The sequence below is a fragment of the Plectropomus leopardus genome, chromosome 14, assembly GCF_026936395.1.
Source record: "Plectropomus leopardus strain MGB_pleo_1.0 chromosome 14, ASM2693639v1, whole genome shotgun sequence".
NCBI classification, from domain to species: domain Eukaryota; kingdom Metazoa; phylum Chordata; class Actinopteri; order Perciformes; family Serranidae; genus Plectropomus; species Plectropomus leopardus.
In genome coordinates, this window is record NC_142189.1 from 21,783,221 (window position 1) to 21,810,271 (window position 27,051).

The 27,051-nt window shown below is 42.0% G+C and overlaps 1 protein-coding gene and 1 long non-coding RNA gene across 3 annotated transcripts; one reads left to right on the forward strand and one right to left on the reverse strand.

Moving 5' to 3' along the window:
* Positions 1-27,051, forward strand: pak6 (p21 (RAC1) activated kinase 6). 2 transcript variants are annotated; one of them, XM_088087973.1, is made up of 9 exons: positions 1-231; positions 14,555-14,802; positions 17,814-18,473; positions 19,572-20,105; positions 21,600-21,733; positions 22,846-22,972; positions 23,046-23,171; positions 23,305-23,439; positions 25,451-27,051. In XM_088087973.1, the coding sequence occupies exons 2-9, from the start codon at positions 14,599-14,601 to the stop codon at positions 25,616-25,618; spliced, it is 2,088 nt and encodes a 695-aa protein (XP_087944099.1). In that variant the 5' UTR covers positions 1-231; positions 14,555-14,598; the 3' UTR covers positions 25,619-27,051. The 2 variants fall into 2 exon arrangements, with proteins under 2 accessions (XP_087944099.1, XP_087944098.1); XM_088087972.1 differs by lacking the exon at positions 1-231 and adding an exon at positions 4,065-4,517.
* Positions 4,531-24,917, reverse strand: LOC148187476 (uncharacterized). Its single transcript, XR_015778803.1, has 4 exons — positions 24,240-24,917; positions 24,072-24,159; positions 19,968-20,066; positions 4,531-13,947 (listed from the first exon to the last, which is right to left on the reverse strand). It is a non-coding gene; the product is annotated as an uncharacterized LOC148187476 (long non-coding RNA).

Here is a 27,051-nt window from a genome sequence, read left to right on the forward strand (position 1 = left end):
CGGGGCAGACTTTGATGAATGGCTGGAAGATAGGTGGTTGGCTCATTAGCAAGTGAAATCCACCCTTTGCAGTTGTGGGCAGAACGGGCCTCAGTTATCCCCAAGAGGTCACTACCCTGATGTACTGTGGCACAGAGCGTTGCTGCTTTTACATGCACATGGAGCACTGAAGGAACAGACTTTAATCTCATTCTGGAAATATGACACTGCCAGCCAAGATCCTCTCAACTGGTGAGTTCCCAAAACCGTCTACTCTCAATTCTGGCTTAGCTCTGAGAGCAGCTGAAATTCAGTGATAAATGATAGGCAACATGATGCAGTCCCATCATAATAACACAGCATAACCACATCATAATGCATACTCTATGGCTCGCTATTTGGCAGGACTTATTAAAAGCTCATCCCATGAAAGCAAGCAGCCAGTGCATCAGATAGCGTCTCAGACAGAAAATCCATAGCTCTCCCTTACTGCAGTGGACAGATGGTACAAGCAAGCTACCTTTCCTTAATGTGCCTTGGACAGGCCCTCAGAGAAGCGCTTTTGTCCAGCACTGTTACTTTGATGGACAAGAACACTTAGGCTCTGTATGGGCCACATTTTACAGTCAGAGCTCTTAACCTATTTGTAAGGTTAGGCTTTGCATGCACCAGTTCACAGAAAGTTGTCTAGTGGCCGTAGTCAGTTTTGCATCAAGGTGAACTGCAATTGACCAGCCAGGCATGGAGAGGGAAGAGTCTCTGAAAGTGCAGCAGCAAATCATGAAAGCGATTTCTTGGGGGGAAAATGTATGGAAGCACATTCAAGCCAAGAAAAGAGAAAAATGCTTAAATCAATTATGGTGAAAATAACTTCCCTCATAGTAGTAGGGTTGTCTCTTGAATACCATTTTTTGGGAGGGGGCTCCTGAGCGTCAGTAGTTATCAACTACAAATATTCGAAGCCCCAAAATTTTCTTATAATGGATACATTGTTTTGATAGATCCAACTAGGGTCGCGTTTATCATGTTCACAAGAAACAACCATACGAACACCCCCGTGATGTGGTATTCATCACCTCGTTAGTGAAAATCTGCTGAGCTCCAAGTTCACGACTTTGTGTCCAAGACCTCCCATTTTGTAAGCACGAGTTCAAATCTACCTGATGCCTGTCAAAGCAAAGTGAACAGAGCCACAGAAACAGCTTACTAACTTGAACACATTTGAGATTTATAAGATTTAATGTGTCTTTTACGCAGGTTAGCGCGAAGAAAAACGATCTCCGCAGCTACTCTCCTCCAAGCAAACATTCAGCTTAACATCTGTCCAGTTAGTGCTGGCTAACACAGCAGCAGCTAACATCAAATACAATTCAACTCTGAGTATCAATCCCAACAAACACACTGACATAAAAAAAAGCTTGACTGTTAGCTAGCCTAATGCTACCTGTCAGCCATGTCACCATGTGTATGCAAGCAACTCTCACTAACTGTTCTCGGCACAGAGCGGACCTATCATGATTTAAATTGAAAGATAGCAGGAAGAGAGGCTGGATGTATCAATACTCTGTACAACTGAATAATATTTACCCATTCTAAACTGTAAAAAAAGGAAACAGGTGGCCAATGTTGATATTGTGGTAGCTGCGACAAAAATGTAATGTACAGGAAACACTATTCATAAATTATTTTTCATTTCTAAAAAAAACCCCAAAACAAACAAACAAACAAAAACAAGCCACTGAAAACTGAATACCTACCGAATGAACAAATATCTAAATAGTAAGTTGTTTGGGTCCATCCCTGTCTAGAGCCTCATAATTATGACAATTTATTTATAACTATTTCATAGTAAAAACAAATAATCACAATTAGATTTTTTTTAAAAAATCCCAATTGTGACTCAGTAACATGAGAACTTTTGTTTTTATGGCTAAAATGTCATTTATTTATTTCTTTTCTGGGCAGAAATGGGCCTCCAAATACGACACTATTATTGAGCAAGCATGAGAGTGACATGAGCTTTGTCTTAGTTTCAACTGTAGTCTCCTCACTCTTACAGAATTAAAATGGATTTGTAGGTCATCTAGGAATGTCAATGGATTTTGACAAGAAATTACATTAGCTTTAGCTGTATAGGCTGAACCCTGATAACCCCCGGTGTAATCCTTACAGATTCATCCTAAACAATAGAATGAATTGAAATGCAAACAATTAAGGCAGTATCACTTATATGGCCCCTGGGCTCTCATTTTAATGACACTGTGGTTTAACTGTAAGCCCTTTTTACATAACAAGCCATTTCCCACTATTTATCCAAGTAGGGGGTAAGTGTTTTCATGAGATACTTTACTAAGGTCATGAAGTCTGAGAGCAAAGCTGACAAATACATTTGAATTAACACCTCTAAGTCCCCTTTTATTTTTAATTTGACAGAAATCTTAGTTACCATTGTACTTTCTCTCTATAAAGGCGTGCTAAAAAAAAAAATCAAATAATCCTGTCATTATAGAGACAATATGCAACATATGTAACTCAAATAACCTGCACATGCAAAATAATCATATATACATATTTTGAAATAATAATGAAAAATAATAAAAAATTATATTAAAAAAAATTAAATAAATGAGAGAAACAAACAAGTATAGATGTATAAACCTGGCCTTAATTTTCTTTTTTTCTTGTTATTATTTAGCTTCCTTTGCATATTTGCAATCCTGCCCTCTAAAATAATACAAATAAACAAAACAAAAAAAAAATCACAAAAGTCAAACTGTATTTCAAAAATTACTTTTTTTAGCTAATGGTACATCAGTATTCAGGACAAGAAACAACTTTTTTACCGATGCAGCAACCATAATAAAGGCTTTTTATTATTTCCTTTTTAGTTTCTTTATTTTAAATTGTCTGTATTGCCTGTATTTGTTGAAAAAAATGTCAGGTTTGGTAAACTCTATCATGGAAGCAGTTTAATTGACCTTTTGACCCCTTCAGTTTCCGGGCTGGCAGAGATATGAGTAAGGGTACATAAATGACTCAGCACCCAGCATGAGCAAACAGGACTGTTTTTGTGACAACCACAATTTTTTGGGCACATAAAGATGCCTGTTACGCGACCGATTTATTGCTGTTCACAGCTCTGAACTCAAAAGAAATCAAGAAAATAAGTCATGCGGGGGGGTAAAATATAGCCAAGCCAATAAATATCTGTGACAATAATGCTGACAAGTAAGAGTGAAAGAGAGGGAGGGGTCGTGTCTGCTATATCCCCCAACAGGCCAATTCTGTTATTGTTATGCAGATTGCTTCAGTGGAGTCTTTTTTCACTTGACTTTATTTGATGTGTAAGGAGGAACATCATCATGTTAAGCTTGTTACAGTGCCTCTGCATGCGTCTCATCATATCAAAACGCCATGTATAACATGTATGCCCCAAATCTGGCTCGCTCTGTGTGCAGTTTCTGCACGACTTGACCCTAATACATTTTCCTGCTTTGTGTCTGGTCTTAGCTGCTGTATAAATTATTCAGGAAATGATTGTGGTGGAAAGAGAGGGGAACGTTTCAGTCAAATAATGAGGATGGTAGACTGGGCCAGTGTTGAAGTTTCCTTCCTCCACAAAGATTTTTGGGTCACAATGGACTCAAAAGAGATTGTGAGGATTGTACCCTCTACAGAAATAGTCCCACACTCTGCCCCCCCCCCCTTACTTTACATACACACATACAGCAACCCCTCCCGCCATCTGCCATCCCTGACCCTGTCATACCATGGATAATGCATTTGACTGAACAGCAGCAAACTAGGCGAACATGTTCTCATGTCACCCACATTACGTGCAAAGGAGACAGAGGGGAGAAGGCAGGGAGGGCGGGTGAAAGGTATCCCAGGTGATGAGGTGTAGCAGAGCGCTCCTCTCCTTACAGTCACTGGAAACCAGCTTAAACACACACACACACGCACACATGCACACGCTGCTATCAATTCTTTTGCAGCCCAATGAGAGAGTGGGAGGAGGCAGAGAAGGAGGGAAGCGATAAAGAGAGAGAGAGAAAGGGAGAGGGGAGGTGGGAGGTAGTGTGTGTGTGTGTCAGAGAGAGAGACAGCGAGCCAGAGAAGGAGAGGGAGAGGGGGGGAGGATGGAAGGAGCTGTATGGGACCGTGATATTCTCTCCTCCTGGATGCTGCCTTTCCTCCTTATGGCTTTGTCCCTCCTTTGTACGGTCGCCGTGTGTCCCCAGGAGCAGGCACCGGTACACGGACCAGCACTCAATCCATGAAGCGGGGGATGAATCAGCCCCAACAAAGAGCCTTTGAGATGGCAGTGTGTGCTTCTGCCTGGAGGGAGGAACGCATCAGGCTTTCCCAGGCAAGCGGCAGCCTGCAGTGTGCGCTTGCTTGAGAGCCAGCACTCCTCGTCGTTGTGTGCATGACAGAGAGAGATGTGTGTGTGAGTGTATTATAGTGTATGTGAGCGTGTATGTGCGCACTCTCGCTTCCAATCCTTCCTGGAGGAGAGAGGCTCTCCTCTTCACAAGGTAAGGGGGATGACTGATTTATTTTTTATTTTTTTATTTTTTATCCTCATCGCATGGTGATTTATCCCACCAGAGCTCCTGTTTCCTCGTTCCACGGTGAGGAGAGTGGGGTAAAGAGGGGGGGATGGTGGGGGGAAAAGGAAAAGAGGCTTAACGTCATTGATAAAGAGCAGGCTGGTGTGTGCCATCGGTAGGCATCAGCCGTGGTGGAGGAAGAGAAGAAGGAGGGCTGTGAGCAGAATGCAGTGCAGCCAGGTGCTGATGTGGGGGAGAAAGGGAGAAAAAAGGGGGATGGATTCAGTGATGGACTGCATCTTAAAAGAGCCCTCACTTTATCCTCACTCCTCCTCCTCAAATACCCAACATTCCCTTTTGTCCCTCTGTCGCTTCCATCCTCAACCTCTAATGCAACGAAAAGGATACTACAGCCCTTAAAATGCTGTCTTCCCCAAGACAGATCACACTTGACAAACACAGACTGTGCCATCGCTATGGGCACTGTGGACAGAAGCTTCCTGTTTTTACCATTGTGTATTCCAGTGTGTGTGAAGGCTGAGTTCTCAGGTGATCTTTCCAGTCCTACCAGTGCATTGGGATTTAAGCTACTGTATATATACACACCTAGAAGGATGCTGGCACAGGAGAGGACATGGGACATATTTCATTAACGTTTACTTTCATCCATAAATGTAATCATTACAGAACCTGTTGCGCAAGCATGTACATGGGAGGCGATGTTTGAACTGTACTCTTGTTTGAATCTGAATTTGAGGTGTTAAGAAACAGGGGATCTGCTCCATATTGTTGAAAACAGGTTTGTGAAGTCTCTCTTGTAGCCTCTCTATTAGATGCTAAATCCACAGTGAAAATCAATGGAGGCTAAGGTGTTTTAAAGAAGTGTATAGATTTTAGTTTTCGCCCAGTGCTTTAGCATCACCATTGAACTCATTCTTATTGACACAATCGTGACATTCATGCACTTGCTAAAGAGTTGTGACTGCAGACGTGTACTGTAAATGATCAACACCAAAGTCTGGTGATGATGTAATCAAGGCTTTGCAATTCCTGAACTGTCATGTGTTTGTGTCTCAGGTTACTCATTGATATTCAAGGAGCAGGAGGGGGAGAAGAAGGGAGAGGGCAGAGGAGGTGACAGAGAAGGTCTCCTGGTGCATGCACACACACACACACAGCTGGACATCTGCTGGGTGATGTGCACGCTCCAAAGACTAAAGTCATTTCGAAGTTTTTTGGAGGCCACCCATCTTGCACAAACACGAACAGGCAGCACAGACTCCGGTCCATGCACTGGGACTCTGACAGGACAGGAAGTGATGGGGGCCTCACACATGCATGCAGGTGTACATCATTTGTCATGTGTCCTGTTGTGTTTACGATTGTTTTCAGGAATACTCGTGTCATGTCAGCCGAACAAGGGGGAGAGCGTGCATTAGCAGCTTAGCGTCGCCACTGGCCATGAGACGTCAAGCACTAAGGATTAAAACAGATTCCAAATTAGGACAGTGTGACATGATTCCCCTCTCTGGGCTGAAACAGCACCCATGCTGGGTGACAGAGGAGGGCAGCAGAGTCGGCGCAGATTGATACAGTGAAGGAATCGGAGGTTAAAAATGGTCGGTGCTTTGTCCCTGGGAGAGACACGCTGAGGCCTGGGCCAAAAAAATATAAATCAAAGCTTTCATAAGCACATGCGCGTACAGTAAAGCTTGCACTGAGGCTTGGCGCATCAATAAATTAGACCCAAGGGAGAAGAGTTGGGCTCGTACCATTGGTCCAGGCTGATCATACGTCTCTATCAGTGCAGCGTCAAATTGTTCAAAGCACTTGTGAGAGCCAAGAGGATCTTTAATTAAACAGAGTGTTGGTCAGTGCTGCATTTCTCCCAACTGGCCCTTAGTATACATATTGTTACTCTAGATGGAGAGGCATACTTCCTGAGTTAAGATTGTGTTTTTCTTGTGATGTGTCAGCACCAGTAGAACATCCCATAAAAGCCACAGGACACTAGACGTGCTGCTTTTACAATGTCATTATGTTAAGGTGTTTTGAGTACATTATAGCTTTTACTGTGCATTTATGTCCACACTCCTCGCTGCAGGGCACAACAAACTAGTTTTCTTGCCCATTATGTCGTCCTGGAGAATCACTGCCAATATGTCAGGTGACAGAATGATATATGCGCTCTGATGATGCAACTGTCTTGTCCTCAAATCCCCTTTCAGTGGCTTGTTTGCTGCAGACATAGCTGCTCAAGATGACAGAAAAAAGAGGTTACATCTTAATCCTGCTGCGATCCACAAAACTGTGCCACTAAATTAGACCAAAAAGAGTCATTTTCAAGGCACTGACACCTTAAATCTATGTCCACTTATTTAGTATCTTTATTCTCTTCATTCCTATCAACTCGCTTTCTTCCCTTCCATCTCTTTTTCTGTCATGACATCTGAGTATCCAGACTCTCCTTTCCTCCCCCACTATTTTTCCTCCTGTCCTGACCTCTCATTTCTTGTTTCCTCCTGTCAATATTAACACAAGACTGATGTGCACTCCTGTGCAGATGTCTGCCCTTGAAGGACTGACAGTCCACATTGTTGGGCATGGACATTGCATTTTTTGACACACTTCCAATCCTGAGGCCTTTTCTTAGTGCATGAGAAAGTGACAGACAAGCTCTTTGATTGTTTACTTTCTCAGAATCACGGTGTTCTGTGACTTCTGACTATTTCCGACTTGCACTACTTCATACAGAGGTTTTAGTGAAAGCCTACACATGACGCATCTCTGCGAGTTATGTGACATTTGAAATACCCGGGGATATGTCACTATCAATGAACTCTCTGTGCAAATATGGGTCATCCCAGCCTATTGCTCAATTCTACAAACTGAGATGTAAATGCAAATTATGGAATAAATTCATTGAATATTATTTGACTCTGACAAGGTTTTATCATAAACTGCACACTCTCTGCACTTTACCCTCCTTTAGTGCTTCTCTTTTCATGAAAGTAGTCCATAACGTTCACTTCACATGCCCTTGGATATGCTCTACACTGTGTCCTTACCCCTAAGTGGAGCTTTTTTTATCAGAGATACAAATATTTCGAGGACTGAGAAAGTTATTGTTTGACCACTTTTGAAAAGACGAGCACTCATCTTAACCTTTTTTTTCCTCGGCTGCTGAACTGAATGTCCTGTGGGTCGGTGTCCTTCGATCCGTATCCTAGACCACAAGCCTAAAGTCAAGTTAGTGGCTCTGTGAAGCTGTACTGAGTCACTGTCAGCTAAATGCTATGCTAACATGCTCACAATGACAGTACTAATATGGCGATAATATGCATGTACCATATTTAAATCCACTTTCTTTATTTGGCATTTTTTTGCTAATTAGGAAGAAACAAAAAGTACAGCTGAGGCTCTAACAGTCATTATTTATGCATGTATCTCATCATTAACCAAAAATTTGTGTAATAAAGTCAAGGCAATCCACCCAATAATTGTTGAGACAGTTTACCTAAACCTCATATACCCCCACCCACTTCCCAAGGACAGGGGGATGTCATTTGTCTTAAAGCCCTGAGAGGGAAATTGTAATTTGTGATATTAGGCTTTATGTTATAGAGAAAATTGAAGTTATTATTTGAAAAGCCCATTGGGTCATGCTTTGTGATCGGGCTATAGGGAACTTTGACTTGTCCTGATTAAACTGAACGTCCTTTGGTTCTGGGTACCTGAATCCATATCCTAGACCAAGAGTCTAAAGTCATGCTAGTTGCTCTTAATGTCTTAGCAACATGGTGCTTTGAGCTAAATGCTCAAAAGTCAGCATGCTAACATGCTCACAAAGACTGTGCTGACATGCTGATGCAAAGTAGGTATGACGTTTATTATCACCATCTAAGTTTGGCATGTTTGCATGCTAACATTTGCTAACTGGCAGAAAATAAAAAGGTAAAGCCGAGGGTGCTGTCATTGTTTATGCATGTATCTAGTCATAAGCTGAAATTTAGCACAAATTGAAAGCTGAACTTGATGAAAAGTCAGGTGGTCACCAAAACCATAACACCTCACCCTGTGGGGGACATGAATTTGTGTAGGCTATTCAAGGCAGTCAACCCATAATTTGTTGAGATTGTTGAGACATTTTACTCAAAAACTCAAATGTGAACCTCATATATCCCCCTTTCTACCAAATAAGGTCTGGTTCTTGAACTGGTTTCATTAAGGACTCTTTGAACTTTGGTTCTAACAAACAAACCAGCTCTCGCTTCCACCAGTTCTGAGTGGAACCGATGTAATCAAGGATGTGTCACCAGTGGTGGCCGTTGCACATGCACAACAAAAGTAAACAGTAGGAGCAAGATGGCAATTGGAGGGGTTACTTTTGAGCTTTTATTCTGATATTAGAGATATTTGTTTTTATCCTTAAAACAAACATGGACTCCATCCTCTCTTGCCAACCTGGAGAACATGACACACTTACTAATGTGGTCATGGTTCGCACTTCAGGTCAAGGAAAACCTGATATTTTTGGTTCCAGCTGGGAACAAACTTTTTGGAGTCCAAACCTATTTATTTTTTCCCAAAATGCTCTGAATGGTTCAAATGCGGGAACAATAACAGAACCTGTTCCATTTTGGTGGAAAAGGGTTTAGAATGGTTCTAAAGGGAAAGTCAGGGGATCGTCAAAGTTATTGGGTTTTATTCTCTGGAAACCTTATAGCAATCCATCCTGTAGTTGCTGAGATATTTCAGTCTGGACCAAAGTGGTGAACCAGCTAACCAACCAATTGGCCAGCCAACCAACCAATCGACCAGCCAGCCTACCAATTAAATGACTGACCAACCAACTGACGAACCTTCTGACCCTCCGACCATCCACTGATAGACCATCCCTAGCTGATAGCATGGCTAAAAAAAGCAACTGTAGACACGGCTGTAGCCACATTTGCACAGTGGGTGACTCCACAGAGGCAGTAGATGTGTGCCATCCTCCAATGTTCCTTGTATTCTGAGTGCTTTGTCGTGCATGATGTATCAGACCACTAGCATGAAATATGCATGACAGCAATGTGTTATTCCATGTCATTGAATGCAGCTTATTACATCACTTGTCGTCTCCTATTGACAATCCTTTCATGTCGGCAGAGGTGACTTCAAAGAGAAAGCAGACATCAACTTAAATCATAAACACTGCTATTGTACTGTCCAGTCACGTCCAGCGCTTGTGTACCTTTTTCATGTCCTCAGATGGCGTGTATGTGTGTGTGTGTATCTTTTAAAAGGCACAAGGAAAAGGAAGAGATGACCAACCAAGAGCCCCCCCCACCCTTTCCTCCCTCTTGAGAGGCAGTCTCATTACACTCAAAGGGCAGAACGGTCATCATAATGAAGCTGATAGAAGAGCAATCTCTAAGCCCCCCACGCTGCACTGCAGAGACCAAAAACAGCAGTTAAGACCTTGATGCTATCTATGCCCCTATGAAATAGATGTAGTCCCCTGTAATTCAGCATAGCAGGATTATGCCTCTACATGCATTGACAAACACAAAAAGAGGATTACTTCATCTCCATCGTCTCCCACCCTCACCTCACTATTTGACATGAATCCTGTACAAAATAAACACGCGTCTGGTGCTAGAGAGGAGAGGCTGGTGGTGGTGTTGGGGGGAGCATGATGTGTCCTAAAATTAGATCAGTGAAGGACTGAACACCATACTAATCCTGTGAGCACAGTCACCTGCACACTCACTACATTCCTGCTTGCATGCCAACAAAAAAGATAGAAGCACAAATCAGGGCAAATAGGAAAAAAAATCATTCAACAGAGCTCGGAGCACTAACATCGAGCAAATCCAGTATCTCTCTTATCTCCCGATCCACTCCCACTCATCCCCAGCTCCTGCTCAGGGTGGTTTGAACATGAGAGGAATGTGAGCATGCCCTCTCCTCCTCTGTCATGTTGTCTGTAGTATACGTATGGATTGCCTGCTTGCATTTCTGCATGGCATGGAGAGCCCGGCCGCTCTGTCAGGTGAAGAAGCGGTAGAGGGGGTAAGGCTGTGATTCATTTGAGCCTGGGATAGGGATGTATTGCTGTGATTAAGTGGTGATTCTGCAGAGAAAATGGGATCTATTTGCATGCTCCATCATCTTTTTTTTTAAAAGGTTTGTGTTAAGTCAGACTTGAAGCTTCTTGTGATTTTATGTGAGTGAGATTTTAGGTCATGCATTTGGATCTATTTAATTTTTTTTTTGATCCTGCACACAGTCATGGAGATTAAAATAACACAATTTTGGAGTGACCTCATCCTCTTTGGCTTTTCACATCCCTGACAGCAGTAGGCTGAGTTTTTGCCTCAGCACTTTGATAGATTCAAGACAAGCCACTGAGGCATAGGGTCAAGTCCCTGCAGTTTAGAGGGATGTGACCAGAAAGCATGATTATGCACCGAGCAAGTTCAGCTCTGTGCATTATACGACGAGCTCGGAAATCAATAGCATATTGTTATCAAGACAGTCATAAGCTTGGCAGAGTGCGAGGGGTCAATATAAGGCCAGTTGCATGTGATTAAAGCTTGTAAATCAATAATTGCATCAACTTTTCAATTCATTTTGCCAAGGCATGAATCAACATAGTGGATGTGTGTGTTTCCACTTGCCTCTAATATCACAGTGGTTAGAAAAAAATGTGGATGAATAATGAATGCTGTGATATGCACTGTTCTCTGCCGCTTCGAACCGACAAAGCTCGATAAAGTAGCATGCAAAGCATCCGTCCTATTTGTGTAGTTTTTTACCCCATTATTGCTGGCAGTGGAGGACTGTAGCAGTTTGCATTTGACTCATGAGTAAATATTGATTGATCTGCTTGTAAAAAGGATACATGGGCGCTATGTGTAAATATTTGTTCAGGCAATGCCAACATCTGCACATCGAACAGCTATCTAAGCAGAAAGTCTCTTGTGTAGCGGAAAAAGAAAAAAAAGAGATCGCAATCTTCTGTTATGCAGCTTGTTCTCTCGAGTGTTCTTTATTCAAAAAGCAGCCACAATTGGTGCTTAAAAGCGTTTCTGTGTCTGTGGCAAAGAAGCTGGGTCCCTGTCTCTCTGATACATCCTGGTCTGACCGTAATCTTGGCCCTAACTCTTTTCTCCTCACCTCCTCCTGAGAGCCCTCACACCATAATGTCCCTGTCAGATGGAATTAAAGCCCTTCCCAGCACCACATTATGTACATAGGGAGAGCACAGAGTGATACGCTTATGCAACACTTAGCATATTAGCCTTGTGATTGAATTATCCTTGGAGGGTGACATCCCCACTTCCCCCTCTCCCATCTTTACTCCGCCTCCCTTTAATGAGGCAGGTTTAGCTGATGTGACCAGCGGGCCCGACCTCCTTTTACCCTCTGGTGGTGTGGCGAGGCAAGTGGAATGGGGTAGTCACCGATACAGCTCATAACAGGCGTCGTTGATGCCGATTAGAGCCGTGCTGGTCTGAGGGCGGAGGTGGAGAGAGGAGAGGCTGCCAGCGTGATCGCCTGCTGAGCTGCGGACGACTGCAAAACTCATTTCCTCAACTCCCACCATTTCACAGTGCATGATGGGAGATTGTATCTGATATTCTAGGGGCACCTTGTCGGGCTCTGCATTGGGACAAGTACAACAGGGACTTTAAGTGCAACATCCTGCAAAAATAAACAACATTTAAGGCCCACAGTCATGCTGGTGGCTCTGTGAGGCTGTACTTACACGCAGTGGTGCTTTGAGCTTAATGTTCATACCAACATGCTTACATGCTCACAATGATGGGGCTAGCATGTTAGCAGGTAAAATGTTGATCATGTTTACTAGCCTGGGGAAGCATGTTAACTGATAACATGAAACTCCCTCCCTCCAAACATCCACAGCTCACTCACTCCACTCATTTAAAAATAAACTTAAAAGTGGGTTTTGAGTTTATTTTGCTTTTTAAAAAAGCCTACAATACCTGTTTCCCACTGCCTCCCCAAATCTGACTGCCATATCTTCTACATTTTGTTTTTGTATTCTGTTCTTTGTATTTGTATCTGCTCTATTCATAAAAGCATCTTTGAGTACCTAGGAAAGTGCTATAGAAGTCCTATGTATTATAATTATGACAGGTAGCCACTCTGCACCCATTGCTAATAAGTTTAAAGGACTTAATCAGGACACTGAAGGACTATTTTACACTTAAGAAGGAATAACGGAAATGTGTGTGAAATTTTCACCCTGTGCTAGTTTTGACATTAAAAAACGAAGTGGAACAACAAGGGTGTTTTCATAGTAGGTATAATTGATTAGTATTGTACCTGGAATTGCCCCTCCTCTTCACTCCCCTGCTGCTCAGCTTTTACTGTAGTATTATTATTATTATTATTATTATTATTATGTTGCTCCTTACCTGAGTACACTTGCATCATCATCTATATGATGCTTGTTCTTGTTGTTGCTACAATGTCGAGAAGCACTGCAATCGCAGTTAGACCATGTCAGCCTTCACATTATGCCTGCAATTGTTTAGATTATCTTGATAATGTCAAGAATGACCCTCTTGCCTGCCTTCCTACTTTATCACCCATGGCTGTGCAGTTCAGGTAATAAGAGTGGCATGTGCTACGCGGTTGCAGATTTTGTAGTTTCTGAGTACACATTAACCATACTCGAGACAACCTTTCACAAGTGGACCTGGGCACTGATTGGGGGACTTGGCCTTGGTATACTGTACAGTGTTCACACTAATCAAACGAACTGGACTTTGGTGTCAAATGTACTTGTTGCGGGGCCGGGTCCCTGATGTGAGAGCCTTCTAGTTGATTTGGTTGTGCGAACCCTTGTGGTGTTGTGCTTGACTTTGGCTGGGTACTTGAACGCAAAGGGATTTTTCTCTACCTCAATAGTTACCAGTAAACACAAGGTAAAAAGGCTGATGGAGACCTCATGATGTTGCTGGTATAAGGTCACAAATCAAAATATTGGTCAAAATTAAAACGTTACTTGATAATGTTTCTAGATAAAAAGGAATCAAGATATCACAATTCATCCTCTGGGGACCAGAGTTCATGACAAAAGTTGTTGAGATATTTCAGTCACAAGTGATGGACTGACCAATGGACTAGCACTGCCATCCCTAGAGCCGCGCAGCCAGCATGACTAGCCGAAACATCCTCCATACTAAGAGCTACATGAAACAGTATTAATACTAATCATGAGACTTAAAATTTGAGTGATTATCTCCCAGTTCAGCTGTGCAGCTGAGGAAATGAGATGTAATGTATTTAATTATTTCCCTACACTTGAATGGAAAATAAAGCTTACCATACAGTAAACCCGAGTTAGTGGCTCGCCAAATGCATGGCCGTCCATCCAAGGATTAAATGGTTACCCTCCCTGCAATCAAGGGCACACGAGCTTCTAATTAGGACAGGATATGAAAGAGTTATAAAGGGTTTATGAAGGATAGCCTGCCATAGTATATTTGTGTTTGTGTGTGTGCATGAGCGTGTGTTTGTGTCTGCGTGTTGTACCCGTCCTGCTAATGCACTGAAAGCCTGTGGGTGCTGGCCAGCCCGGCCACGTGCTCATCAGTAAAATGGCACAGAGAATGAATAAGCCATGATTGACCAGATATCCTTCATTACACATGTGCTTACAAATCCATCCACTCTCCTTAGAGCCATTCTCAGAGGCACAAGCTTGTGACAAGCCAGCAAGGCAGCGTGCAGGGACGCACACATCCCAGACACGGAACAGCTTTTAGACGAGCCGTTTCAATGTTTTCCCCCACGTGGAAAGATCTTCTGTTGTCAGATTTATTTGAAAACACTCGGTCAGACAGATAATAATAAGGGACAGTGGTCAGTCAGTGGTAACATTTTGATCACTGGGGCAGAAGAGATTTGCTTAAATTCAAATGTCAAGTTTACAGTTACTTGAACACGTGCTGTCTGTAATATTGAGTGCAGATTATTAAAGGCCGAATACTTTTCCCCCGCAGGGACATTTTGAAGCGGGCAAGCTGCCGCCCTCGTGGACCTGAGGATGTTTCGCAAGAAGAAAAAGAAGAGGCCTGAGATATCAGCGCCCAAGAACTTTGAGCACCGTGTCCACACCTCATTTGACTCCAAGCGTGGCTGCTTTGTGGGCCTGCCGACCCAATGGCAGAGCCTGATCGAGAATCTGCGCAGGCCCAAACCTATGGTGGACCCTTCCAGGATCACAGAGGTGGAGCTGAGGCCAAAGAAGGTACACCATACCCTCCATTAACCCTTTGAAATCATTGACATCACTTTACTTGAGCTGCTCTCAGACGCCTTTCACAAGTAATTTAAAGGTTTAACAGTGAGCAAATTGGTTTGATTTTTCAAAAAAAAACATGGGGAGAACAACTATGAGCAACTTGGTAAGAAATGTCCCACAAATTGCAAAAAATTAATAGACTTAGAAAATTATTTTTTTTAAAAAAGCAAGGGGAAAGTGTCCATAAAACTATATTTATAATTTTCATATTAAATATTTAAAATTATTTTACAGAATTATTATATTTTTTAAGTAACCTTTTTCAGGTCATTTCCTTGTGGGTTTTTTTTTTTTTTTTTTAAACTTTTTCATGTTGTTTGTTGGTTTGTGGGGGATGTTTGCTAATATTTAGGTAATTTTCTTGCACTTTAAAAAAAATCTTTTTTAACCAAATTGTTGCTAATTCCTGCGTCATTTCCTCTTCCATGTTTTTTAAAAGAAATCAAGCCAATGTGCCCAATTTTCAAAGGGTCAAACTCTTTATTGACCTAACCTTACCTTGAACTGATCACTAATGAGTAGCACACTATTCAACTATTCAACCAGGCGCTCATTAAGCTATCACGAGTAAAGTAATCTCTGCTGCCTGTTGTATTGATGCAAAAGTGTCCTTCAGTGCTTTAGTCTCAGAAAATGCCATAATCCTCCGATGACAACGCAGAAGGGAAGGTCTGCTCCCTTCCCCTCCCCATCTCTTTGCTTTCTTATCTATCATGGGGCTGAGCTAATGACCCTGCTGTGTACACTGACTGTACAATGTTGAATACTCAGAGGGGCCACAAGATTTATTACTCCATGCAGGCAATTAATAACAGTCCATGGTGCCTTCCCACAGATGTCAAGCAGAAGGGATAAAAAAAAGTGCAGGTACAGCAAAGGAAATGCCAGTTAGTGATAACGCCTGCAAATCTCTTTGATTTCTATGCTCCACGAAGCATACAGTGTTGACTCTGTTTGTGACCCTTCAGAAAAAAAAGAAAACACCAACATTTCATTAATTCCCTGATGTGATAAGTGCTGTTCGATATGAGAACCATCATGTCAGCATTTAGGTCAGATTTATGGGTTTAAGTGCGTCATCAAGATGAGTGTGGTGATACCAAGAAGCAGGGATGTTGTAGTAAGGGGAGAAAATGGAACTGATTAACCATGATCACAATTAGAGGGGGACCCTCCAAAAACATGGAATAAAAAGCTTGGTTTTGTTCGGAGTTTTTATCTCTAAGCAATCATTGCCAAAACTTAATAAAAAGTGGCTGAAAAAAATTGTTTCAAAGACTGAACTTGTATATAAAAAAAAAAATAGTGGAAGCACTCTGAGGTTCCTATCACCCCTAAAAGGGCACAACATGGTGGAGTCCATCCCTGCACTAGGATTCATCATTATGGCCTAAACACACCAAACCGACACCAAAGAACTAGCAGCGACAAAGCCAACTGTTGTGTTACCTCACGTTGCCTGTGTCTTGGCCAAAAAGCAGCCCTTGAACACAACGCCAAGACTACAACTGCCGGCCGACCAGTACTTATGTTCTGCACCTGCATGAGAGGAAATAGTTCACCATACCAGCAGAAAGCAGTCATTTGTAGTTGCCATTCAAAAAGGGAAACTGGAAGACTGTCTAAAAGCTAGTTAGCCAGGTGGCACATTAACAACACAATCCAGTGTTGAAAGAACAAAGCATATTTACCATACGTCAGTGGACAAAAACACAAACCATCAGGAAACAATTCTGCTACAGAACTCATCCTCTTAAGAAAATCAGTCTTACCTTATATAACAAGTTTGTTTCAACCTCATTCCCTCTTGACTTTAGCCTTCTGTTTACTTTCCTCACTCATTTTTCTTATCATGCACTGAGCTGAACTGCAAATCAGAGTGATTTTATACACCAGCAGGTTTTGCTGTCACAGATGCCGATTCAACAAGCTGAATCAGCAGGAAAAAAGCCAGTGAGGGCAAATGGTGCTGGACACACCACAACAACTAGGGCAACAGACACTCACAGACGGCCCAACCAACAGTCGACCATCAGCTTGGTGTGTCAGGGCCTTTAAATGCAGCTAGAGCTGCTGGAGCACCTGTCTACAGTGTCATGTATTTTACCAAGAACAGGAAATCGGAGCTCCAACATTTAAAAAAAAAATAAATAAATAAAGTAAGGGGAAAGAGGTGGGGGATTATTTACTATTTGGTGCTACACCCTTGCCCGGATGACCCTAACAATGCATAAATAAAAAATAACAATAAAAAACAATGGAAAAACAGTTCTGATATTAACAGGGGAAAAAGAGGAAAATGTGATGTCATTTCAAACTATGATTATCCTCTAGAATAAGATTTCTCACCAAGGCCATTATCACCTCCCATTCTCTCCTCTGTGAGAGGTGCTACAGTAGGTGAGATGTCATCTGACCTCTACCCCCTGTGCAGATGTAATGGCATCGAACCAGAGAAACAGGAGAGGCTGTTGACTGGCTGTGAACTGAACATGACTCTACCGTGAGAGTGACTAATGAGACACCATGCACTCTCTCTTACAGTTGCAACAGTATCACCGATCTAGCAAAAGATCTTAAGTCTGATCATTTTCTGTCAGGGCAAGTTTGTCTTTGCATGCCTGCTAACTATACATACCATCTGAAATGTCAATAGGAACAGTTATGTCTGAATTTGGTAACATAGTTGTAGAGGCTCTGACTTTGTAGTGTGTCTCCTGATACACTTGCTTGCGATATTTGTCAGTGTATTGTCAGAAGGAGCCACTGGGGAAATGATTTAAGTCGCTGTCTTTGAAGAATGACAAAGATGTCCTTTACAGATTCTCAAGTCTAAATTTAACTCGCCTCTGAGCAATGATTATGTCACCCTCATTATTCCTTTCAGTGCAAAATCTTTCTATAATGTGATCATGGCAAGTGCTATGTGATAAAGATAAACGCCTCTCCTCTTTCAGACCATTGTGCGAGGGAGCATGATCGGTCACGGAGACTACATCGCAGCCATGATCAATGACATGAACCGTCTGTCTGTGACCAGTTCCAACTCTCTGAGGAAGAGCAGCCCCTCGGCCAGGAAGAGGGCCCAGTCACTGGGAAGGCTGGGGGAAGTGAACGAGGGAGACGCTTACCAGTACGAGGGCCTGACCCAGGATGACGAAGACGACGAGGATGTAGGTCAGGAGTGGAGGGACAGGGCCAGGAACATTCATAGTGAGACCAACACCCCCTACTTGGGCATGAAGAAGAGCATCACTCTGCAGCCCAATGGGATCTTACCAAAGGCCAAGTCCACTTATGAAGTCAGTGTCACCTCCCTGGAGGGGCCCTCGCAACCGGTTCAACCCCAGAACATGCCTGTGCTAAGTCACGGGGCTTATGTGAGCGGTGAGGTCGGCAGCCCTCAGGAGAGAGTGATATGGAAAAGAGATTTCCAGCTGCCCAGGGGAATGCCACCAAATCAGAGACCTATAGCTTGTTTTTACAGCCCAGCTATGGCTGTCCAGCAGCCACACGGGGATCAAGCAACAGTCACCACGGAGCTACGACCCAACGTACCCATGTACATGCACCCCCAGAACAGCCCGGGGAGGCCGTTCTCTTCCTATGACCTGAAGGTAAGCCTGACATCACAGCAGCTTCTTTGCACATCTCTGTGGTCATTAAGTGCACTGATAATACATTATTTATGGGATACAGAATATATGCATATTTCTGCTAACGTTATGTACATCATATTACTCGTGCTCGACATGTTTTTGCATGAGCTCTGAATATGTTAACCCTTTGAAACCTGGAAAGACATCAGTTTCCCTGTGCTGTGTTCAGACACCTCTCACAAGCATTTGACCTTTTGAAAAATTTAATTAACTTCCTTCGAAACATAGCTAAAAAGTCAATGATCAACTTGGAATGTGATGTCCCCCAAATTGCAATAAATTAGGAAAACGTGACAAGAAAATGACCTGAAAATTAGTTTTTAAAAAGAGAGGGAGAGATAAATCATTTAAGGTTAATAATTATTACAAATTTGGAAACATTTCCTGAAAACTATAATAGTAATAATAATTGATGTTGTTTTTGTTGTGGTCATTATTATCATCATTGTGCTGTCTCTTTGTTCTGACCAGCCAAGATGCAAATTAGCTCTAAGGTATAATCTGGTATGGTCCATCAAATGGTACCATTTATGTTTTTAAACAGTACCTTGTCCCCTTTAAAATAGATTAATAAATAAACAAATAAATACATGTATTATTATTATTATTATTATTATTATTATTATTATTATTATTATTATCTAAGTATTTATTTTTATGTTTTTGTGTGCAAATTCAGGGGTTAAATGCAAGTCAGTTCAATCAATATGCTGCCTTTAGTGCGGCATCATATTGATTGGATTTGCACTAAAGGTGATTAAAGCTCTGGGGTTGACTTTTTTTATTTAATTCTAGAGTTAAAATATGAAATGTGGGTTTAAAGTGCCAGTGGGGTAGTAAAAGTTGAGAGATGGTGTGTTTGGCAAGACCTCAGCGGGACACTTGCGTCCGTATAGCAACATCTTTACATGGGTCATATCAGGTGAAGTGGGTGCAGAGTGAGAGGGAATGACTTGATTTACATTCAGTTTTAAAGCAGGTCTTGAACCCCAGGCAGGCGGCCAACTCTCTTTTAGCTCCTTAATGTTCTTTACCCTTCTCTCTTTTATTGTGCAGGCAGAGTCGGCAGTGAGGTACCACTCCGGCTTCCTGCCCACTGGCAACAGCAGTCCTCTTGCGGGCGGCATCAGACCCCAGAGAACTGTGCGCTCCTCGGCTAGCTACACACTGGGCCTGTCTCCTAACATGGGGCTGAGGCCCAATGGTCCCGACCCCTTCCTCAGACACTCTAGATGCCCCAATCCTCCCTACCCCCGGCAAGACAGCCCTTCCCAGCCTCGACCATCTCCCACAGGTTCACTTGCCACCAGTCCTCCAGGCACCTGCTCCCCTGCTTTCAGGCCCCCGCAACATCCTTCCCCCAGACCACCGCCAGACCCGCCCAAGGTGACCCACGAACAGTTCAAGGCGGCCCTGCAGATGGTGGTGGATAAGGGCGATCCACGGTCTTACCTGGAGAACTTTGTGAAGATTGGGGAGGGCTCAACGGGGGTTGTGTGTATCGCTACAGAGAAGCACAGCGGCAGGCAGGTGGCGGTGAAGATGATGGACCTGCGGCGGCAGCAGAGGAGAGAGTTGCTCTTTAATGAGGTACAATGCTGAACTAGGTGGCCTACAAAGTGATTCCAACAAACACAACACAAATCACCAACACAGTGCATTCAAGGTCACAGCAACACATATGAGGATTCAGGCTCGCTGTTCTTTGTGGTGTTGCATTTATAGGAAATTCTGGTTAGTTTCATCCTTGCTTATTTACCCATTAATGTGGCTCTATGTGTTGTGCTAACTGATCTCGCACTTGCACCTCTGTCGTAGAGATTCAAGTTAATGAGGACTCATACTGAACAACGTATATCAGGGCAAGCTGTGAGTCTCCCACAGCCTTTTAAATATACATCATTTCTACACTTAGCATTTCAAAGATTTATCTCCACCTGGAGCATACATTACAGCTCATTTCCCTGAATCTCTACAACATAGGTGGCAACCCCCAAGTTACCATGAGCCACTGAGTCATAATAGACACAAAAAGGGAATTTAAAAAAAAAAAAAAAGAATTTCCCTTTCATGCTTACCTCAAGGGGTACTCTGATAATTTTACACATTAAGTTCAGTTTGCCTGTCGTTCAACTCAACCCATAAAAACCGATGCATAATAACTTCTGTTGGTCTGCAGAGAGCTTCATAAAGTTTGAGAAAATACCACCTCATGATGTCATCCAGGTTACCAAGGTTTACACTTGGAGACAGTGAAAGACATGGACATTTACCAGATGTGATCTAATAAAATACACTACTAAGTTAAACAGTTAGAGCCTTATCCATACAAAAGAGTAGAGTTAGGACTAAGTGAAGCTTCAAGTCTTTGCACCCAAGTTCCAAGTCAAGACAGGCAAGTTCTGAGTCAAGTCTCAAGTCACAAACTTAATTTTGTAGTCCCAAACAAGATAATATGCTTTAGCCAAATGTAAAACCACTTTAACAAAGCTCTATATATATACGTCAGCTAAGCATTAACTCAGCCTCAACATATTGTTCTTTGTGCAACTTCAAATGTCAAACAACATCGGAAGTTGCTGCATCTCTGTCTGTAATTTTATTATTATTATTATTTATTTTTCCTGTATGTTTTGCATACTGCAATCTGTTCTTTGCATTCAGTTTACATGGCCCTCTTTTTAAACAACATACTTTTAATTTTTGGGCTTTAGGGAAAGGTATCAATTATTCTTAAGTCAAAAGGCTCAAGTCTAAGTGAAGTTATTGGTGTTGAAGTCCAAGTCAAGTTACAAGTCCTTTTTGATTTTGCTAAGTCCATTCTGAGGTCATCAAATCTGTGACTCGAGTCTGACTGGAGTCCAAGTTTTGTGACTTGAGTCCACACCTCTGCTGAAGAAGGTGAAAGTCATCTTGGACTCTGCAGCACCAATCTTTTTGTCTCTCGCAAGTCCCCGAACTTTATGAAAGTGCCACACTAAACTGCTTGACCACCCCTTTAACATTGTAGAACTACAATTTGGCCACATTTTTTGGCCTTTTCTCTAAAGATTTCGGTTTTAACGTGAATGCTTTCTGTTGCAGGTGGTCATCATGAGGGACTATCAGCACAGGAACGTGGTGGAGATGTTTAAGTCCGCTCTGGTGGAGGAGGAGCTGTGGGTTATCATGGAGTACCTGCAGGGTGGAGCACTGACCAACATTGTGTCTGAGACCAGGTAAGAGCCCCACCAACTCATCCTGGTCCCTCTTAGGGAAACTGCATTGGTGCATCTGTTTGGTTATGATATCATCTTTAATAATTAAATCAACCACAAGGGGGTAGTGTGGTACTGACTGAAGAGGGATCAGTGTTGATACCAGCAGCACAAAAACTGATAAAGGCCGTCATTCAGTCGTCTCTCTCCCTGTGTTGCTTTTCTCTGAGGAAAAGTAAAAATTCAATAACATAATTGGATATGTGCATGTTTACATGCGGAAAGTCAGTTTCAGTTGAGAATTTGATTTCCTGATGCTGTCACGTTGTCCGGTAACACATGCATCAAAAATAAGGAAAACATATTGACCAGCAGAAGGGAGCTGAATTGGTCGGGGCATATTTGTTTTTGAGCTGTCAGTATATTTTATATTATTAACAGATGGCTGGCTCGATCTTCATGGGATGACACCGGGGTTACATCCCTTGACTTGGAGAGATGAAAATATTTCTCTTGAGCCAGAGGACATATAAAATGAGCCAACTGTCACAGCCACTGTTTGTCAAACACTAAGATAATCGGTATATTGACATGATAATCAAGACTAAGGGTCCTTTTCTTCTTCTTCTGTTTTTCCTGGCTGCAGTCTGGAGTCAAATAATTTTCGGACTCATTAAAGTCTCCCTAAATTAAGAAGCAGAGTAATTGCCTCTATTAATGCAAGTGTTTTCCTGACATAGTTTAGAGGTGTCTTTTAAATAAGATGAGAGTTATGTGTGGGAGAATTCAGCACTCAGTTAGGTAACTCTTACCTTGTGTTATCTTTGTTTTTTAGTGGGCACACAACCTTTCTTGCTATTTGAAAATGTCTCTTCGCTCTTGTGTCTTTTTGTTGCACTTGTAAAAATATCAAAGTAACATAAACACTGTAGAGGAATGAGCTTGTTTTGTCGGTCATTCGGCTGTGTGGGAGTTGCTGTTTTGATCCTTCCACTCTTTATCATTAATGCACAGTGATTCATGGATATCAACTTTCTCATGGTTGTCGTAACCCGTAATGGAAAAGTGTGAAATGTTAATGTAAAATCTGTTTGTGTATGTGTGTGTTAACTGGTATGTGTGTTATCCTGCAGGCTGAGTGAAGAGCAGATTGCCACAGTGTGTGAAGCTGTTCTGCAAGCCCTGGCCTATCTCCATTCTCAGGGAGTCATCCACAGAGACATCAAGAGCGACTCTATATTACTCACATTAGACGGAAGGGTATGAGATGTTGTACTCTTTCTGTCTTTATTTTGCTAACTTGATACTAAGGTCTTTCTCTCGTTCCAAACAGGTCAAGCTTTCAGACTTTGGCTTCTGTGCTCAGATCAGCAAGGACATCCCTAAGAGGAAATCTTTAGTGGGGACGCCCTATTGGATGGCTCCTGAGGTCATTTCCAAATCGCCATATGGCACTGAGGTAAGGAGGCACACATTCAAATGCACCCATGCTGACAAACAGCGGCGGTCTCTCTCATGTTAGTGTAAATGCCAACGGTGGCAATCTGTGCAGTAAGAGCTTTTGCATAATGTAAATGTGTCCCGTGCACCAGGTGGATGTTTGGTCAATGGGTATCATGGTGGTGGAGATGGTGGACGGAGAGCCACCGTACTTCAGTGAAACCCCTGTAGCAGCTATGAAGAGACTGAGGGATGAGCTGGCTCCTACTGTGCGAAATGTCAACCAGGTACTAGAATAGACACACATGCACTCACAACATATTATTTCTTTAACCCTTTGCATCCTGAGAAAATTGTCTTGATTTCTTTCAAAAACATGGAAAGAAGGCAATGAGCAATGAAAGAAGAGACAACCCAAAAATGAGCAAGCGTACAAGAGAATTACCTTTTAGTTAGTTAAAAGGAATAAAATAATAATAGATTTTTTTTTTTAGATAATAGAGTTTTTCCCTCACTTATTTTTTTAAAGTAATTTACTAAATGTACTAATTTCTTTTTCAGTTTGTGGAACATTTCTAACCAAGTTGCTCATGGCCTTTTGTTTCCCATGTTTTTAAAACAAAACAACAACAACAGAACAATTGCACCAATTTTTTTTAGGGTTCAAAGGTTTAAATACTTGTGAAAGCCATCTGAAAGCAGCACAAGTAAAGTGATCTTGCTCCAGGTTTCAAAGGGTTCTTTATGCTGTATGTAGCATTTTCATCCATGCTAATGGTTTGGCTCTAGGAGAGGGCAGTATCAGTCTATAGAGCCATCACTTTGGGCCAATGGATTGTTAATTTGTTACAGACATTCATGCCACCCTCTGGATGTATTGCAAACTTCATCAGTATTCATCAGGTCAATTTTTTTTTACCTTATCTAAGACTTTGATTTATGACTCCAGCTGCATTCACATGCTCCTCGGCCTCCCGAGTTGTGAAGTTGTTCCACTGTTATTGGTACTGTAAAGATCCCAAGATAAACCGGTTAGGACCCAAAACACAGAATGAAAAGAGGAGGCAGCAGGATGATTGAGACTTACAGCAAGAGTCCAAAAACAGGCAGGCAACCAAGGCAAATCCAAACAGAAAACCAGGAACACCAAAACACTGGGAAATAAACAAACAAAAAGAAGCATGACTTCTAGGCACAAAGACTGATGATGAACTGACAAAGAGCAAAACTGAGCATGTGTATACAGGGAGTGAGTGATAGGGAAGTGCAAACAGGTGAGCAGAAGATGAGATGACTGCAAACTCAGGAGGGACAGGTGAAAGTAATCAGGGTGGGGCAGGCGATCAAGGCTAGAGGAAAAACCAAAAATCAGATCATCATACTCATAAGACGTGAAAACAAGACAGATTACAAATATAGCTTAAAGATATGTACCAGATAGTCTTAAAAAAAGGCAGAGGGACTCTGGACACAGAGCAGGATCTGGTGTCCATTAATCAAGTTGCAAACCAAAATTTACATCAGCTTCAACACTAGATGCCACTAAATCCTACACACTGGTCTTACAAAAGAAATCATAAAACACATTTGGAAACACAGTAAGGAAAAGTCATTAAAGAGCCAAGATCATAGTAAATGTAATAAGCTAAAACATAATAAGGCATATTTAGCTCATTTAGCCCTGTACCCAAGCACAGTGCTGCCAGTGCGGCTTTAACTTTCACAATAATATCATTGAGACTTTGAAATTCCATTAAAATGATGTGGGAAAAAATATTTGCAACAAATAACATTTTTATGAGGTATCAACTGTGTTCATGTTCTGATAATTATTATATAACATTTGAAATCCTTTTAAATGAGAAAAAAAATGTTGGACCAATTTAAGTTTTACTAGTAATGGATTTAAAAATGCGTGTTCATAATTATGGTAACAGTAAGTAACATTTTAAAATTCCTTTGAAATAATCTAAAAGACTGATTTTTTCTAAGGAATTAAATTAAGAATGTGTGTTCATATATATGGTAATTGATACTTACTTACCATAATTATAAACACAGGTTTTTTTGCTCAAGCTAAGTTTTCCGCATTATCTACAAGAAATTTTAATGTTTTGTACTTTTAATTACCATATTTATGAACACTCGTTTTAAGATAATTATTCATAAAAATAAAGTTGTTCTAACAATTTTTTTCACATTATTTAAAAATAAATTTAAAGGGTTTTAAGTATAACAAGTAAATACAGCCAGAATTCACTGGTGTTAAAATATATGTACCCACTGCTCTTTGTCCAGATCTCCCCAGTTCTAAAAGACTTCCTGGACCGTATGCTGACTCGGGACCCCCTAGAGAGGGCCAGTGCCACCGACCTGCTGGAGCACCCCTTCCTGCTGCAGAGCGGCTCACCTCAGTGCCTGGTCCCACTGGTGGAGCAGTACCGCAAGCGCATGTCCCGTTGCTGACCACTTGGGGCTCCCGCTCCCCAGCACCCACCTTCAGTCTGACCTTGTCCAGGCGAGGACCAGCACCGGGGTCCCAACTCCTCTAGCACCCAAGCCAACGGGAGATCAGCTCCAGAGAAGCAGACCCAGACAGCATGTTGCTGCCAGAGTGATGGTGGCAGGATGGCAAGTTCTGTTGACAGACACCGCATGGTCTCAGGCATGAGAGAAGCACTTTAGGAGTGAGTTAAAGGCAGCATGCAATTCCTCACCTCTCGACTCGGTTTTGACCCGAATATTGATTGGCTTCCTGTAACATTCAGTGGGACTCAACACAACACAACATGGTGCATATCATCTGATAGCAAAAATCAATACTCCACGTAACTATATGTAATGGACATGTGCTACTCTAAAGATCCTTTATAGTGTTCATAGTGGGCATTATTACTAGCAGTGTAAAGCTTATAAAGCTGGTGTTAGGCTCAAACCACAGTAGCTCATTGTGACATTATTAAGGAAGGATAACGTTACCTCTGCACACTCACTCTCTCTGTTGTGGAAACTGGACAACGACATGGTCAGTACACTCCGCAAACGCTGACAGTAGACTCTTTGCATGGCCAAATGGAGGCACACCTGGCCTGATGTGAATGCTTGAATATGTACCAAACCGGGATGTGAAAGACAATTCTCCTTTATTAGCATAATAAATGGGTAGATGAAAGCCCAGCTGCTACTATTGGGCTATTGGAAAATTACCATAAAGTACCATATTCCTGTTTTTCATATTTATTCTTTATTTCCAAAAGGTGTTGTGGGTTGTTTGTATGATGTGAAGTTGCAAATAAGTTTTCACTATTAAGTATGGACTTGAAACATAAGCTGATAAATTAATAATGTACATAAAAAATATTAGGTCCTTGTACCTGCTGATCTACTGCAGTAAATTATATGAGATGAATACAGAATTTTACTTTTCCTTACTGAAATGTGAGTGTATAGTTGTATGTGTGTGTGTTTGTGTGTGTGTGTGTGTATGTATGCATGTGTGTGTGAGCACATTGGCACATGGATGTGTGTGTGTGTGTGTGTGTGTGTGTGTGTGTGTGTGTGTGTGTGTGTGTGTGTGGTGACATCTCAGTGTTTGCTTCGGATACAACCCTCTTTGTATTGTGACAGACTTTTTAAAAACCACAAGACTTGTGTGTGGCTCCTCCTGGAAGATGTGTATGACTGTATTTGCATTTGTTTGCCTAGATAAAGCACACAGGCCTGGCATGTGATGCTGCAGGACGTCCACCTGCTGAGAAACACTTTGCACATAGTCTTTGTATTCTGACACGGATACATGTTGACATGTTTCATGTATTTCTATCTCTGTGTGGATCATTCATGAAAAAGAGAATTACACATTTTAATTTTGTATAAATCAATAAATGATGCATATTGAA

Bases quoted from the DNA above. Each gene is read 5' to 3' on its own strand.
- pak6 (XM_088087973.1), top strand. From the start codon at position 14,599: ATGTTTCGCAAGAAGAAAAAGAAGAGGCCTGAGATATCAGCGCCCAAG. The intron at 20,106-21,599 runs GTACAATGCTGA...TTTCTGTTGCAG, and splicing joins GAGAGTTGCTCTTTAATGAG to GTGGTCATCATGAGGGACTA. The intron at 21,734-22,845 runs GTAAGAGCCCCA...GTTATCCTGCAG, and splicing joins AACATTGTGTCTGAGACCAG to GCTGAGTGAAGAGCAGATTG.